Source organism: Jaculus jaculus, chromosome 1, assembly GCF_020740685.1.
Source record: "Jaculus jaculus isolate mJacJac1 chromosome 1, mJacJac1.mat.Y.cur, whole genome shotgun sequence".
NCBI classification, from domain to species: domain Eukaryota; kingdom Metazoa; phylum Chordata; class Mammalia; order Rodentia; family Dipodidae; genus Jaculus; species Jaculus jaculus.
The window spans coordinates 328,443,808-328,457,709 of NC_059102.1; the positions used below are offsets into that span (position 1 = coordinate 328,443,808).

The 13,902-nt window shown below is 44.1% G+C and overlaps 1 protein-coding gene across 3 annotated transcripts in view; it reads right to left on the reverse strand.

Annotated features, from left to right (window-relative positions):
* The window catches only part of Mia3 (MIA SH3 domain ER export factor 3), a 59,560-nt gene that overhangs the window by 14,740 nt on the left and 30,918 nt on the right, over positions 1 to 13,902 (reverse strand). For 2 of the 3 annotated variants that reach the window (XM_045141810.1, XM_045141811.1), the window contains exons 7-9: positions 3,731 to 3,862; positions 1,061 to 1,082; positions 105 to 193 (exon numbers count right to left, since the gene is read on the reverse strand). In XM_045141810.1, coding sequence (XP_044997745.1) covers positions 105 to 193; positions 1,061 to 1,082; positions 3,731 to 3,862 — 243 coding nt within the window. Of the gene's footprint in view, positions 1 to 104; positions 194 to 1,060; positions 1,083 to 3,730; positions 3,863 to 4,952; positions 5,122 to 13,902 lie in introns of those variants that run through there. The other variant, XM_012947729.2, reaches the window with a different exon arrangement.

Here is a 13,902-nt window from a genome sequence, read left to right on the forward strand (position 1 = left end):
AGCTAAAAACATGATTTTAAAATATCATTAACAGAACTGTTAGGCAGGTAGAAATAATTCAACCTGGATCCAGGTGGGGGGTGGGGGGCAAAAAGAATATATACCTTCTGTTCATAACTTGATAATTTTTGTTCAAGTTCTGCATTTTCTTTCGTGATAGTCTTCAACTTTTCAGAAATCTGTTGTTCAGTGACTAAAAGGGGGAACCCATAGATTATGGTCACTAGATGAAACTAAATTACCCAATATATTAGCAGCAAAGACATGTTATCTGGTATTATGAGGAAAAACAGCTCCTTAGCACAACACATTATGTCCTTAAAAGCAATCTGCAGGCAATAGTAGTAAGGATATAAAAATACTAACATATTTCAACGGTCTTACTTAAAATCATTTCAAGAGGATTACAGGAAAATGTATAACCTGACATTTCTCCCTTTACAAAACACTTTTCTTCTTAGAAAATGTTATTGCTTCAATATGTCATTTGCAAAGAGAAGCAGACAAAAATTACAAGTATGCAGGTTTACATCAGCATTCAAGCATCTATTAAAATAATTTTTGTTTCAAGGTAAGGTCTCACTCTACTCTACTCTAGCCCAGGCAGACCTGAAATTCACCATGCAGTCTCAGGGCGGCCTCAAACTCACGGCCATCCTCCTATCTGTCTCCCAAGTGCTGGGATTAAAGGCGTGCGCCACCGTGCCCAGTTCTCTTTTCATTTCTTTCCTTCCTTCCTTCCTTTTTTTTTTTTTTGTGAAATAAGATGTAAAGTGCTGACTAAGCCATTAACAGGAAAACACTGTTCATACATAACAAATCTGCATTACAATATTCAAAATCAACTGCCAAATTAAGCCAATCATATTCTCCCTCTTCCCAGTACTTGTTTCTCTCCATCCCATATCTCATTCGGTTTAGACATCTGGGCTGATATCCAAGTTAGCAACCCACAAGCAGTAAACTCTTAGGAGTTAATCAATCTATTAGACATGATAAAACCCACATCAAACACTAACACAGAGGTTAGTACAGTAACAAAATAAGCCTAAAAGTTTACCTTGATATACTCTACTCTTTACCTAAAAGAGAATAAAATTAAATGTCAAACATCTGATTAATAGAAACATATTGCTCCTAATACAACAGTCGAAATCAAAGACAAATGAGAATTAAAAAATTCTGTGCAGGACAATAGGATTAAAAGATAAGGAAAGGTTAAAACAATTTCAAACATAACTGGTACTGATACCTGATGAAGAGCTTTGATAGAAACTTAAGATGAATCTCTAGTTCAGTAGATAAAGACAGGTTTAAGTGTCTATTAAAGAGCCCCCATCTTATGTACACTAATGCTTATTAACAGAAGTGGCTGCTACCTTCAAAATTTTTTGGGGGGGGGTTGAGGTAGGGTCTTGCTGTAGCCCAGGCTGACCTGGAATTCACTATGGAGTCTCAGGGTGGCCTTGAACTCACAGCAATCCTCCTACCTCTGCCCCCTGAGTGCTGGGATTAGAGGTGTGCACCACCACGCCAGGCCATAATTGATATTTTAATGCTTTATTTATTCAGTATCATTTGATAAAACCCAAACGAAAAAAATGTGTTAAAAAAGACCGAGGAACCAACAAAATCAGAAGCATAATCTTTGTATTAAGATGCCTTCCACACACCAGAAAACATTCTAGAAACCCTAGTTAAAGTTGGCTACCTGGTGAGCCTGGAAAAACCTGAAGGCTACCTCTTCTCTCTCGCCCCTCTCCCCCAGTATTCTGCCCTTTTCTGTTCTCATGTCACAGATGTCTTTGGCCCTTTCCTCCACCCTCTTCCTACTCATCTCTCTATGCGCGCTCCAAGTTACCATTCTACCTCTGGAGGTTTTACCCACATTTGCCCTCATGCTGAAAAACAGATATTTCAAGCTATGATTCATGTATCAGAGACAGCATGTGGTTTCGGGCTTTCATAGTTTATGACACACAGCTTAACAACGCTCTGAAGCCATAGTTTCTGCTTTTTTCCACTTTGCATTAAATCATGAGCATTTTCTGTGCCTCAATGTCTTTGAAATACACAAAGCTGTGCAACAGCCTAGTCAGAATGACACTGCCACAAGTTTTCATTCTAAGTGTTCGGCTGAACACTCCTGCATGGATCTTTAGTGTACAATTAGTTATTTCTTTTTTAAACAATATTTGAGAAAGTGAGAGAGAGAGAGAGCATGAGCATACCATGGCCTCCTGCCTCTGTGAATGAACTCCAGATCCATGGCCCACTTTGTGCATCTGGCTTTACGTGGGTACTGGGGAACTGAACCTGAGCCTTCCAGCGTAAAGCAAGTGGCTTTAACCACTGAGGCACCTCTCCAGCCCCAATCAGTTTCTTTAGGACAGATTACAAAACGGTCTATTAGTCCACTATGGTGGTTTCAATGACACGTTCTGCGTAACTTCTGTGTTCAGAGTGCCTGGCTCTCCATCGGGTGGCAGTGCAGGGGGAGATGTGATGTTGGGGCAGGCTGAGGGGGGTTAGCCAGCTTCCCTTTGCTTGAGTTCAGCTCACTCTCCTTGCTATTGTCCACCTGATTTTGGCAAGGAGGTGGTGCCCATCCTCTGCTCTACCATCTTTCCCCTGCGACCATGAAGCTTCCCCTGGACACTGTAAGCCAGAAGAAATCCTTTCTTCCCTCCTACAAACTTTTTGGTTGGGTGCTTTAGCCCAGCAATGAGAAGGTAACTACAATTACCTAAGAGGATATTTATGTATTTACCTTATCTTTTTATCCTATTATTTTTTGGCTTATTTTTATTTATTTGAGATTAACAGACAGGCAAAAGGAGACAGATAGATAGAATGGGCGCACCAGGGCCTCCAGCCACTGCTAAAGAACTCCAGATGCATGCACCACCTTGTGCATCTGGCTTATGTGGGTCCTGGGGAATTTAGCCTAGAACGGAGGTCCTTAGCCTTTACAGGCAAGCACTTAACCACTAAACCACCTCTCCAGCGGCCCCCCCCCCCCTCTTTTTGAGGTAGCTTCATTCTAACCCAGGCTGACCTGAAACTCAACTCTGCAGTCCCAGGCTGGCCTTGAATTCAGGGCAATCCTAACTACCCTTGCCTCCTGAATTCACTATGTTGTCTCAGGGTGGTCTCAAACTCACAATGATCCTCCTACCTCAGCCTTCTGAGTGTTGGGATTAAAGGCGTGTGCCACCATACCTGGCAGACACATGTGCCACCTTGTGCATTTGGCTTTACATGAACGCTCTTCAATCAAACCTGGGTCATTAGGCTTTGCAGGCAAGCACCCTGACAGTGGAACCATCTCTCCAGATCAGAAACTTTTAGTTGAAGTTTTCCCACTGAGATTATAGATATTAATATGCTATCTTGTCCTCTTGTCTTTATCAATACAAAGATTATAATAAGTTATTTTAAAAGTTAGCCACAAGCGCAGCCTGGGTGTGATGATGCACACCTTTAATCCTAGCACTCAGGAGGGAGGCAGAGGTGGAAGGATCACTGTGAGATTGAGGCCTCGTGGAGATTACATAGTGAATTCCAGGTCAGCCTGGCCTAGAGAGAGACCTTACCTCAAATAAAAAAAAAAAAAGACAGCAACAATTATAACCATTAATTTGTGTTCATGTAGTTAAAAAAGGGGAAAAAAAGGCCAGTGATTACAAGATATTCCATTTATTTATGAGCCAGATGATAATTTACTCACCGCAAGAATCGTTCTCCAGGAGAAAACAGCAAATGAAATGATTCCCAAGAGTGCTGTAACAAGCACAGGTTTCCATGGCAGTCCATAAAAGTCAGACCCAGGCTGAACATCGCCAGGCAATGAAGCAACCAGCTGAAATAAACATCAGAAATAATTATCAATAAATCATAGAAATTTAAGCCAACTTCCACCAGATAACTATTCCTTTAAATATTTTCACCACCTCTGGCTTCAAGAAACAGGATATTGCTGGGTGTGGTGACACATACTTTTAACCCCAGAACTCAGGGTGCTGTGGTAGGAGGATCACAGTGAGTGCTAGGCCAGTCTAAGACTACATAGTGAAGTCCAGGTCAGCTTAGCTTGGGCTGGAGGGAGACCCTACCTGGAAAGACGGGGGAGGGGGGGAAGGAAGGAAGGAAAAGAGAGGGGGGGAGGATATTGGCAGCATTTGTTTTGGTGTGTAGTGTTCAAGTACAATGAGTCTAAACATCTTCAAATTAACACATAATTCGTTTGCAAGAGGCCCTGCCATATCGGGTAGTCTGCTACTCAGGTGGGAGCCCTCTGAAGCACTCTTCCAGATAAGCTGGGGTTTGTTACTTTAAACACACACACACCACCAACAGAAAACATGACACTCTGGCCCGGCGTGGTGGCACACGCCTTTAATCCCAGCACTCGGGAGGCAGAGGTAGGAGGATCGCCATGAGTTCAAGGCCACCCTGAGTCACATATGGAGTCATAGTGAATTACAGGTCAGCCTGGGCTGGAGTAAGACCCTACCTCGAAAAAAAAAAACACTTTAAATATATAACCAATCAACTTTTGTGGGTACAAATAAAACCAATACGGTGATAATGAAGGATAGCAATCGTGTATTGTTCAATGACTTTTAATCTAAGTTTCAGCCTACTGCACACAAACGCTGATCAAGTTCGGGAAGTTCTCCATCACCGACCCGGAGACGTCGCCGGTCCCAGCCGAGGCCTCGGCTCTACAGGCTTCGGCGGACGTTCCGCGCCCGCGGCCAGCACAGCAGGGCGCCCCGCTCACAGCCGCCCCACGCCCCACGGCACGACTGGCGTCGCCCACCCCCAACGCCACCGAGGCCTGTCGCTTCCTACGTGCTCGGGAAAGAGCAGGTGACAGGTGACAGGGGTGGAGAGCGCCCGGCCGGCGCCGGCGACAGCGGGTCCCTCCCCGGCGGCGGGGCGGTCACCTCCAGAAGCCTGGCGAGGAAGGCTGCGTAGAGCACCGACACGGGTCCCAGGAGCTCGGGGTCCCCCGGGGAAGAGGTGACAGACGGCACAGTGGCAGGCACCGAGTCCATGACGCACGGGCAGCGGGGAGCGGGACGCCGCTTCCGCCTTCAGGGGGCGGACACGGGGCATGAACTTCGCCTCGCCCGCGGCCCTTCCGCCCTGCGCCGCTCGTAGACACGTCATCACTCGCCGCCCGGGAGCAGCCGTCTACGCGCCGACCCGGCGGCTGCGGGGCGGGGCCAAGGCGGATCCAACCAACCGCCGAGCGGGCAAAGGCTCGCGCCCAGAGGAAGAGTCCAAGTCCAACTGGAGGCGGGGGGGTGGAGAAGCTGACAGGAAGAGTCCAAGTGAAGGCGGGGTGACTAAAAGAATCCAAGTGAAGGAGAAAAGGGAGGTGCAAGGACCCAAAGCTGAGGCAGGAGGCTGGCAGCAGATTCTAGGGTAGCGTGGGCTACAAAGTGAATTCCAGGTCAGATTGAAGTAAGAATTGGTTTCAAACAACAATTTTATACACTGCTAGAATATGATTCCAGAACATGTTAAACTGACAAGATGGGAAAAAGGAGAATCAATAAGAATAACTACTATTTTTGATTGGATTAAAGGCTAGACTTTTTAAAGGTTTTTTGTTTTGTTTTGTTTTTTGGTTTTTCGAGGTAGGTTATCACGATAGCCCAGGCTGACCTGGAATTGACTATGGAGTCTCAGGGTGGCTTCGAACGCACGGCAATCCTCCTACCTCTGCCTCCCCAGTGCTGGGATTAAAGGCGTGCACCACCTCGCCCGGCTGTTTTTCATTATTATTATTATTATTTGCAAGGAGAAAAAGAGAGAGAGACGTAAGGAGGGAGAAAGAAATAATGGGGACACGAACTCCAGACACATGCACACACATCAGGCTTAACATGGGTACTGGAGAATCAAAGCCAGTCCATCAGGTTTTGCACGCAAGCACCTTTAATTATTAAGCCATCTCTCCAGAACCAAGGCTAAATATTTTTAAATCTATGAAGGTATAATAATAATTCCTAGTTGAGTTAGAAGAAAACTTATTAGCATTTTTTTTTGAAACACGGTATTATTATGCAGGTCCGACTGGTTTGGAATTTACTTTATAGACCAGGCTGGCCTCAAATTTCTAGTAATCCTTCTGCCTCTATCTCCCAAGTGCAGCTCTGTGCCACCAATTTAGATGAAAAAGGTTTTTAAAAGACATTCAGTTGAAAAATATTTTTTTTTCGAGGTAGGGTCACACTGTAGCCCAGGCTGACCTGGAATTCACTATGTAGTCTCAGGCTGCCCTCAAACTCATGGTGAGCCTCCTACCTCTGCCTCCTAAATGCAGGGATTAAAGGTGTGCGCCACCATGCCCAGCCAGTTGAAAAATATTTTTAGAAGACCTTTTGAGCATCGTTGAATCATGCCAGAAAGCCTCTCACTATTTTAAATACTGTTAAAAAGAGTCAAATATTTTCGTTCTTAACTATATAAGCCAAATCATAGTACAAAGAATAGCTGATCATAAATTTCTCCTTGTAGAAACATCCTAGTCTTTAAATAAGGAACAATTATAACCAAGCCCTCACTATTTTACAACCTGTAATGTATTAGCATATTTCAGCAATGCCACCAGTGACTAGTAACAAACATCAAGAAAGAGAAAACCATCCAGGTATTAAATGCTTCCTGGAGGAAGCAGTCCACATTTCCTATTGGGGGTTACTAATAAACATCTAATTACCATCCAATTCTCCGGAAATAGAGCCAGATGTAGGCTGGGCTAGAGCAGAGCGGTACAGCGCCTGCCTAGCATGAGGACCTGGCTTCCATTGCCATGATAGCACAGACAAAATGAGAAAAGCATGAAAGTTACTTTAGGGCGGGAGAGATGGATTAGCAGTTAAGGCAAATTTTGCCTGTGAAGCCTAAGGACCCAGGTTCAATTCCCCAGTACCCACATAAGCCAGATGCACATGGTGGCCCATGTATCTGGAGTTCGTTTGCAGTGGCTAGAGGCCTTGGCATGCCCCTTCTCTCTCTCTCCCTCTCTCTCAGTCAGTTTAGGAGACTATGTTGTCTGAGATGTGGAAGGGAAAGAAACCAGAAAGATGGGTGGTATAATGAACAAGCTCTAGAAATCCACATACACGCCTCCTTTCCTTTAGGACCAAGTTCTAGTAGTGTCTGGCAAGGAGAGACTCCTGTAGGAGTTGTGGTGGCTTGATCCAGGTGTCCCCCATAAACTCAGGTGTTCTGAATGCTAGGTTCCCAGCTGAGAACTAATGCCTGCTAGAGGTGGTGTATTGTTGGGGACGGGCTTATGGGTGCTATAACCAGTGTCCCCTTGCCAGTGTTTGGCACACTCGCCTGTTGCTGTTGTCCACCTGATGTGGTGAGGAGGTGATGTCCACCCTCTGCTCATGCCATCTTTTCCCCCCTGCTATCATGGAGCTCCCCCTCGAGTCTGTAAGCCAAACCAAACCCTTTCTTCCCAAAAGCTGCTCTTGGTCAGGTGATTTCTGCCAGCAATGTGAACTTGACTGCCACCGGAGTCCATAAGAAAAACTACAGGAGAAAAGGTGGCGCTCACACTAGACGGCACTGGGAGGAAGTTGTCTTCCAGCTGGCCAGTGGAAGGGGACAAGCAAAACAGTATGGCAACATGTACAAGAAAAAGTGCTCCCTTCATTAGTCATCAGGAGATACATTTAAAAAGACATGCCCACCACAATGCCAAAATAAAAGACCACATCAAATGCTACTGAAGATGCAACCAAAGTGGAAGCTGTATAAACTGCTAGCAAAGTAGAAGTCCTTTTAGTATGGTGCATTGGTTTCATGTAAGATTAAGCACAATTTTTCATATGGCTCAGCAACTTCACTCTTAGGTATGAATCCATTTACAGCAACATACATATAATCCTATAACAGGAAAAACTAATTTACACATAGGCTCATCAGTGGTGATGTGGAGCAAGTGGTGAGGAGGGCTCACTGAGGTGCCTGGGGAAATGTTTCTGGATGAAGGAAATGCTCTGTCTTGATTATGGGTGTTTGTAAGGTGAGAGAGAGAAAAAGAGAGTGTATGTATGGGCACACCAGGGCCTCTAGCTGCTGCAAACAAACTCCTGAAGCATGCACCACATTGTGCATCTGGCTTTACATGGGTACTGGAGAACTGAACCCAGGTTTTCAGGCTTTGCAGCCAAGCGCCTTAACTACTGAGCCATCTCTCTAGTCCCTATGGGAATTCTTTAAAAAAAAATTTTTTTAATATATTTTATTTATTTGAGAGAGAGACAGAGAGAGAAAAAATGGGTGCGCCAGGGCCTCCAGTCACTGCAAACGAACTCCAGATGCATGTACCACCTTGTGCATATGGCTTATGTAGGACCTGGGGAATCGAACTAGGGTCCTCTAGCTTTGCAGGCAAATAAATGCCTTAACTGCTAAGCCATCTTCTCCAGACCAGGGAATTTTTTACATAGGTATAGACACTGATTAAAACACACTGACTGAGGCTGGGCACAGTGATGCACACCTGCAATCCCATTGCAGAAGGTAGAGGTAGGAGGGTCAGGAATTCAAGGTCATCCTCAGCTACATAGAGAGCTCAAGGGCAGCCTGAGCTACATGAGACCCTGTCTCAAAAAAAAAAAAAAAAAAAAAAACCCTCGGGCTGGAGAGATGGCTTAGCGGTTAAGCGCTTGCCTGTGAAGCCTAAGGACCCCGGTTCGAGGCTCGATTCCCCAGAACCCACGTTAGCCAGATGCACAAGGGGGCGCAGGAGTCTAGAGTTCGTTTGCAGTGGCTGGAAGCCCTGGCATGCCCATTCTGTCTCTCTCTCTCTCTCATTCTCACACTCTTTCTCTCTCTGTTGCTCTCAAATAAATAAACAACAACAACAACAAAACCCTCACTGAGTTGTATTCATCAAGTTGGTACATATTGAATTATTTATCTCTTATTAAATCTGACTTAGGATACACGTCAGCCTAATACAGTACCTGTACAACAAGGGTCTGATTTGAAGAAAAACAATTTTAAAAGGAGGGAAGGAGAGTTTGGAAGTATTGGATATTAAGGAATTATTAAGCTGGGCATTGAGCCCATGCATTCACTTTATTTTAAAAAATATTTAGGGGACTGGATAGATGCCTTAGCGATTAAGGCGCTTGCCAGTGAAGCCTAAGAAGCCACGTTCAACTCTCCAGACGTAAGCAAGACTCACAAAGTGACGCATGGGCAAGGTCACACATGCACACAAGGTGGTGCACTTGTCTGGAGTTAATTACAGTGTCTGGAGGCTCTGGCACGTCAATTTTCTCTCACTCACTCTCTCATAAAAAGGAAAAGGTCGGCTGGAGAGATGGCTTAGCGGTTAAGCAGTTGCCTGTGAAGCCTAAGGACCCCAGTTTGAGGCTCGATTCCCCAGGACCCACGTTAGCCAGATGCACAAGGGGGCGCACACATCTAGAGTTTGTTTGCAGTGGCAGGAGAGCCTGGTGTGCCCACTCTCTCTCTCTCTCTGTGTTGCTCTCAAGTAAATAAAAATAAACAACAAAAAAAAAAGGAAAAGGTGGGCTGGAGAGATGGCTTAGCGGTTAAGCGCTTGCCTGTGAAGCCTAAGGACCCCGGTTCGAGGCTCGGTTCCCCAGGTCCCACGTTAGCCAGATGCACAAGGGGGCGCACGCGTCTGGAGTTCGTTTGCAGAGGCTGGAAGCCCTGGCGCGCCCATTCTCTCTCTCTCTTCCTCTATCTGTCTTTCTCTCTGTGTCTGTCGCTCTCAAATAAATAAATAAAAAATTAAAAAAAAAAAAAAAAGGAAAAGGTCAGCCTGTTGGGTTTGCCTCAAAAAAAAAATAATTAGGGGGACTGAGTAGATTAGGTGGCTCAGTGGTTAACAGCACTTGCTTGCAAAGCCTCTGACCTATGTACCCATGTAAAGCCAGCCATACAAAATTGTGCATGTGTCTGGGGTTCATTTGCAGTGGCAGGAGGCCTTGGTGTGACCATTTTCTTTTTCTCAAATAAATATTAAAAAAAAATTTTAGTTTTAACAGCATAAACACATAAAAATGGCATATATGCCAGGTGTGGTGGCGCACACCTTTAATCCCAGCACTCAGGAGGCAGAGGTAGGAGGAGCACTGTGAGTTCAATACCACCCTGAGACTACATAGTGAATTCCAGGTCAGCCTGAGCTAAAGTAAGAACCTACCTCGAAAAACCAAAAAAAGGGAAAAAAAAAGGCATATATTATATGGCATCATAATATTTGAACATAATTGTATATTATGTAATGTTTAATTAGGTTAAACTTCTTAAACATTTATAATTTCTAGATTGCAAAATCTTTCAAAATTCTTCCTAGCTTTTGAAAATGAAACTACATTATCATAGATTGTCTAGCACAGTTATTTTCTCTGCTTTTGTTTGAAATTTTTCATGATAATTTAATACTAAAAACAACTTGAAAATTAAAATATAACTTTAAATATTTAAACGATTACTATGTAAAAAAGACATTACATTTTACAGCAGACACGGAAGGAAATTTTGAGTTGATATAAGAATTCATTAAGCTGGGTGTGGTGGTGCACGCCTTTAATCCCAGCACTCGGAAGCAGAGGTAGGAGAATCACTGTGAGTTCGAGGCCACCCTGAGACTACATAGTGAATTCCAGGTCAGCCTGGGCTAGAGTGAGACCCTACCTCAAAAAAACCATTAAAAAAAATTAATTACAGAGGGACGTATGCCCCTCATTAAGAATGCTTCCTGAGGTTTCTTTTGGCCCTAAGATTTTACTGTTATTAATGTAAAATTATGAAACTGATATCTGGGTACAGCTTCCCCAATCAAGTCAGCACCCACTAATTCTCTGACAAACTGTGCTACTTATTTAAAAACTTCACACCAACTAGTTCATATATCCTCTGATTCCACATTTATTTGATAAGCCCTACTTAGCAGCCTTTGAAAGAAATCACAAGAATGCTTCATTCACCTAGGAATCTTTTATTCCTAACACCATGTCCAGTACACACCAGGCTATTAAAGTGCTTTCTTGAGAATGGTCTTCTGCCGGAGACTGCAAGCATGCCATTTCAGGATCACGAGGAATCGAGCGCTGAAGAGCTGCGTGACACAGTTCCAGCCCAGCTGTCTCTTCCTTGGAGTCCAATGTGCCCCCCCGCCCCCGCCATAGAAACATCTTTGGCTCTCTGCGCTACAGATATCTGTGGTTTTCTGTATAATGTTTGTCTTTCTGTCTTTCACTTGGTGCACCAATCTCTTAGTTTACTTTTCCAGCAAAAACTGGTGTTAGTGAAGTGTTGGTCAATGTATCTGAAAGAGGCTCTGATAATAGAACTGGAAAAACAACAAAATGGGTCAGAGATAATTGCTTTCCTAAAAGGCCTTAAAGAAAGTCAGGCATGGAGTACAGTACATTTAGGAGGAAACAATGAACCTCCTGGATCAATATAAAAACTGTTCTATGACTAATTTTTCTAAATGGTGGCAACTGCAGCAAACTATGACTCTTTACCAAGAATCCTTACAGAAAAACAACTGAAGTCAGAAAGAGTTCAATTGGGGAGACCAAAGTCTAAGTATTGGAGAGACATAAAAAAGAAAATTCAAAATAAATGGCTAAGGGATAAATGGATCTATTGGGTCAATGATTCATGATGGGAACCCCCATTTCTGTCTCTCACCTTTAATACAGTAATTGAAAGTAGAAGTTCAGGAAATCACAAGTGTTTGACCGCACATACATGGGGAAAGTGTGAAAACAGTTAATCACTATAGGGGCCTGACGACTTTACTTAAGGTGAATAATTATGGGATTGTTTGATGTAAAGAAAAACAAAGTTTCTATGAATTCTGTGGAACTGTACCTTTCTTGAAGTTTGCTCTTGCATGACATGATCAGAAAATAAAAGACTGAGGCTAAGAGTTGTGGCAGCAGAGAAGCAGGGAAAAACAGAGAACAGAGAAAAAGGCAAAACAAAAGAAAGAGAGAGAGAGAGAGAGAGAGAAAAAAAGAGAAACAGAGAAGCAGAGAGAAAGATGGAAAAAGTCAGCTGCCTTCAGCATTAGCCTGTCAGCTTGCACCAGAACTTGACTTCGAGTCGTTATTGCACCGCTCCCTTTCACACCTCTCTTTGGGGACCCTCCTTCAAGCCAGGGCTGGACCCCAGCAGTCTTTGTGTTAGCGCTTGTGACAATATGTCCCTTCTTGACATTTAGGTCTGTGTCTTCCCCTGCCACTCCACACTAGGTCCTGTCCTGTCCTGTACCTGTGTACAACACAGACCTAAAATATGAAGAATGAAGACTGCCTGCTTCCCTGTGTCTAGACACTAGAAAGTGTCCAGCTGCAATGATTCTCTAATTCTGCTAATCAGAAGGTGACTTCGAAGACTGGCTTAGTCACTGGAAATGCTGTCACTCTCCCTGGACGAGGCACATATACCTACACCTAGCTGGCCAATACCAATACCACCCCGAGCAGAAAATTCACGGATGGTGTAGTTTTCCTCCACCTTTCCCATCCTAGCAGCCTTTCTCCTGAACTCCCTCGGTATCTAGGCTGACCTGGAACTCACTGTAGTCTGAGGCTGGCCTCAAATTCATAGCAATTCTACCTCTAACTCTCTAGTGCTAGGATTAAAGGCATGCGCCACCACGCACACCCAGCTTTGTAGTTTCTTTATACTGTCCTCTAATCATCCACATACAGCACCAGGAGGGGGGGAAAAGTCCCACAAAATGCCAGGCACCTCACCAGACATTTACATTTTAATTAATTTATTTATTTGAGAAAAAAGTAGATCGATACAAAGAGAGGGAGAATGGGCATGCCAGGGCCTCTAGCCCTGCAAATGAACTCCAGATGCATGCAACACTTTGTGCAGCTAGCTTACGTGGGCAATGGGGAATCGAACCTGGGTCCTTTGGCTAAGCAGACAAATGCCTTAACCACTGAGCCATCTCTCCTTCCCACATTTCCATTTTTAAAATCACTCAATTCTTACAACAGAAATAGGTCATAGCTACATCTTTCAGATGAGAAGACTGAGGTCCAAAGTTTAGTCATTTGTAATTAATCATCTTGTAAAAGAATGGAATGGAATGGCAGTCAGGAGAGATGGGAAAGGCTAAAGGAAATTAAATGAGGGGCAGGCAACACAGAACAGCAGGAGGATGGGGAGAGAACTTGGCGGTTAAAGGAACTTGCTTGCAAAGCCTGCTAGATAGGGCTCGATTCCCCAGCACTCACATAAAGCCAGAAGCACAAAGTGGCGCATATGTTGGAGTTTATTTGCAGCAGCAAGAGGCCCTGGTACATCCATGCTTATTCTCATTCTCTGTGTATTCCTTGCAAATAAGTAAATAAAAACAGGGCTGGAGAGATGGCTTAGCAGTTAAGGCACTTGCGCGAAAAGCCTAAGGACCCATGTTTGACTCCCCAGATTCCACATAAACCAGATGCACAAAGGTGAGGCAAGTGCAAGGTCACACATGCCCACTAGGTAGCACAAGAATCTGGAGTTCAATTTCAGTGGCTGAGGCCCTGGCATGCCAATTTTCTCTCTCTCTCTGTCTCACTCAAACAAAACACACACACACACACACACACACACACACAAACACAAGAGGAAGTAGTTCTGCTCTTTCTAAATCATAGTATAGTGATTAAAACAACCTGTGACCTATTTTAAAATAACTAGAGGAAAGTTGAAGAGATGGATGGCTTAGAGGTGTAGAGGACTTTTATATAAGACCTGAAAGTCTGGGTTCAATTCCCCAGTACCCACCTAAAACCAGAATCACAGAGTGACACTTGCAAATGAATAATAAAAACTTTTGTTTTTCAAGGTAGGGTCTCACTCTGACCC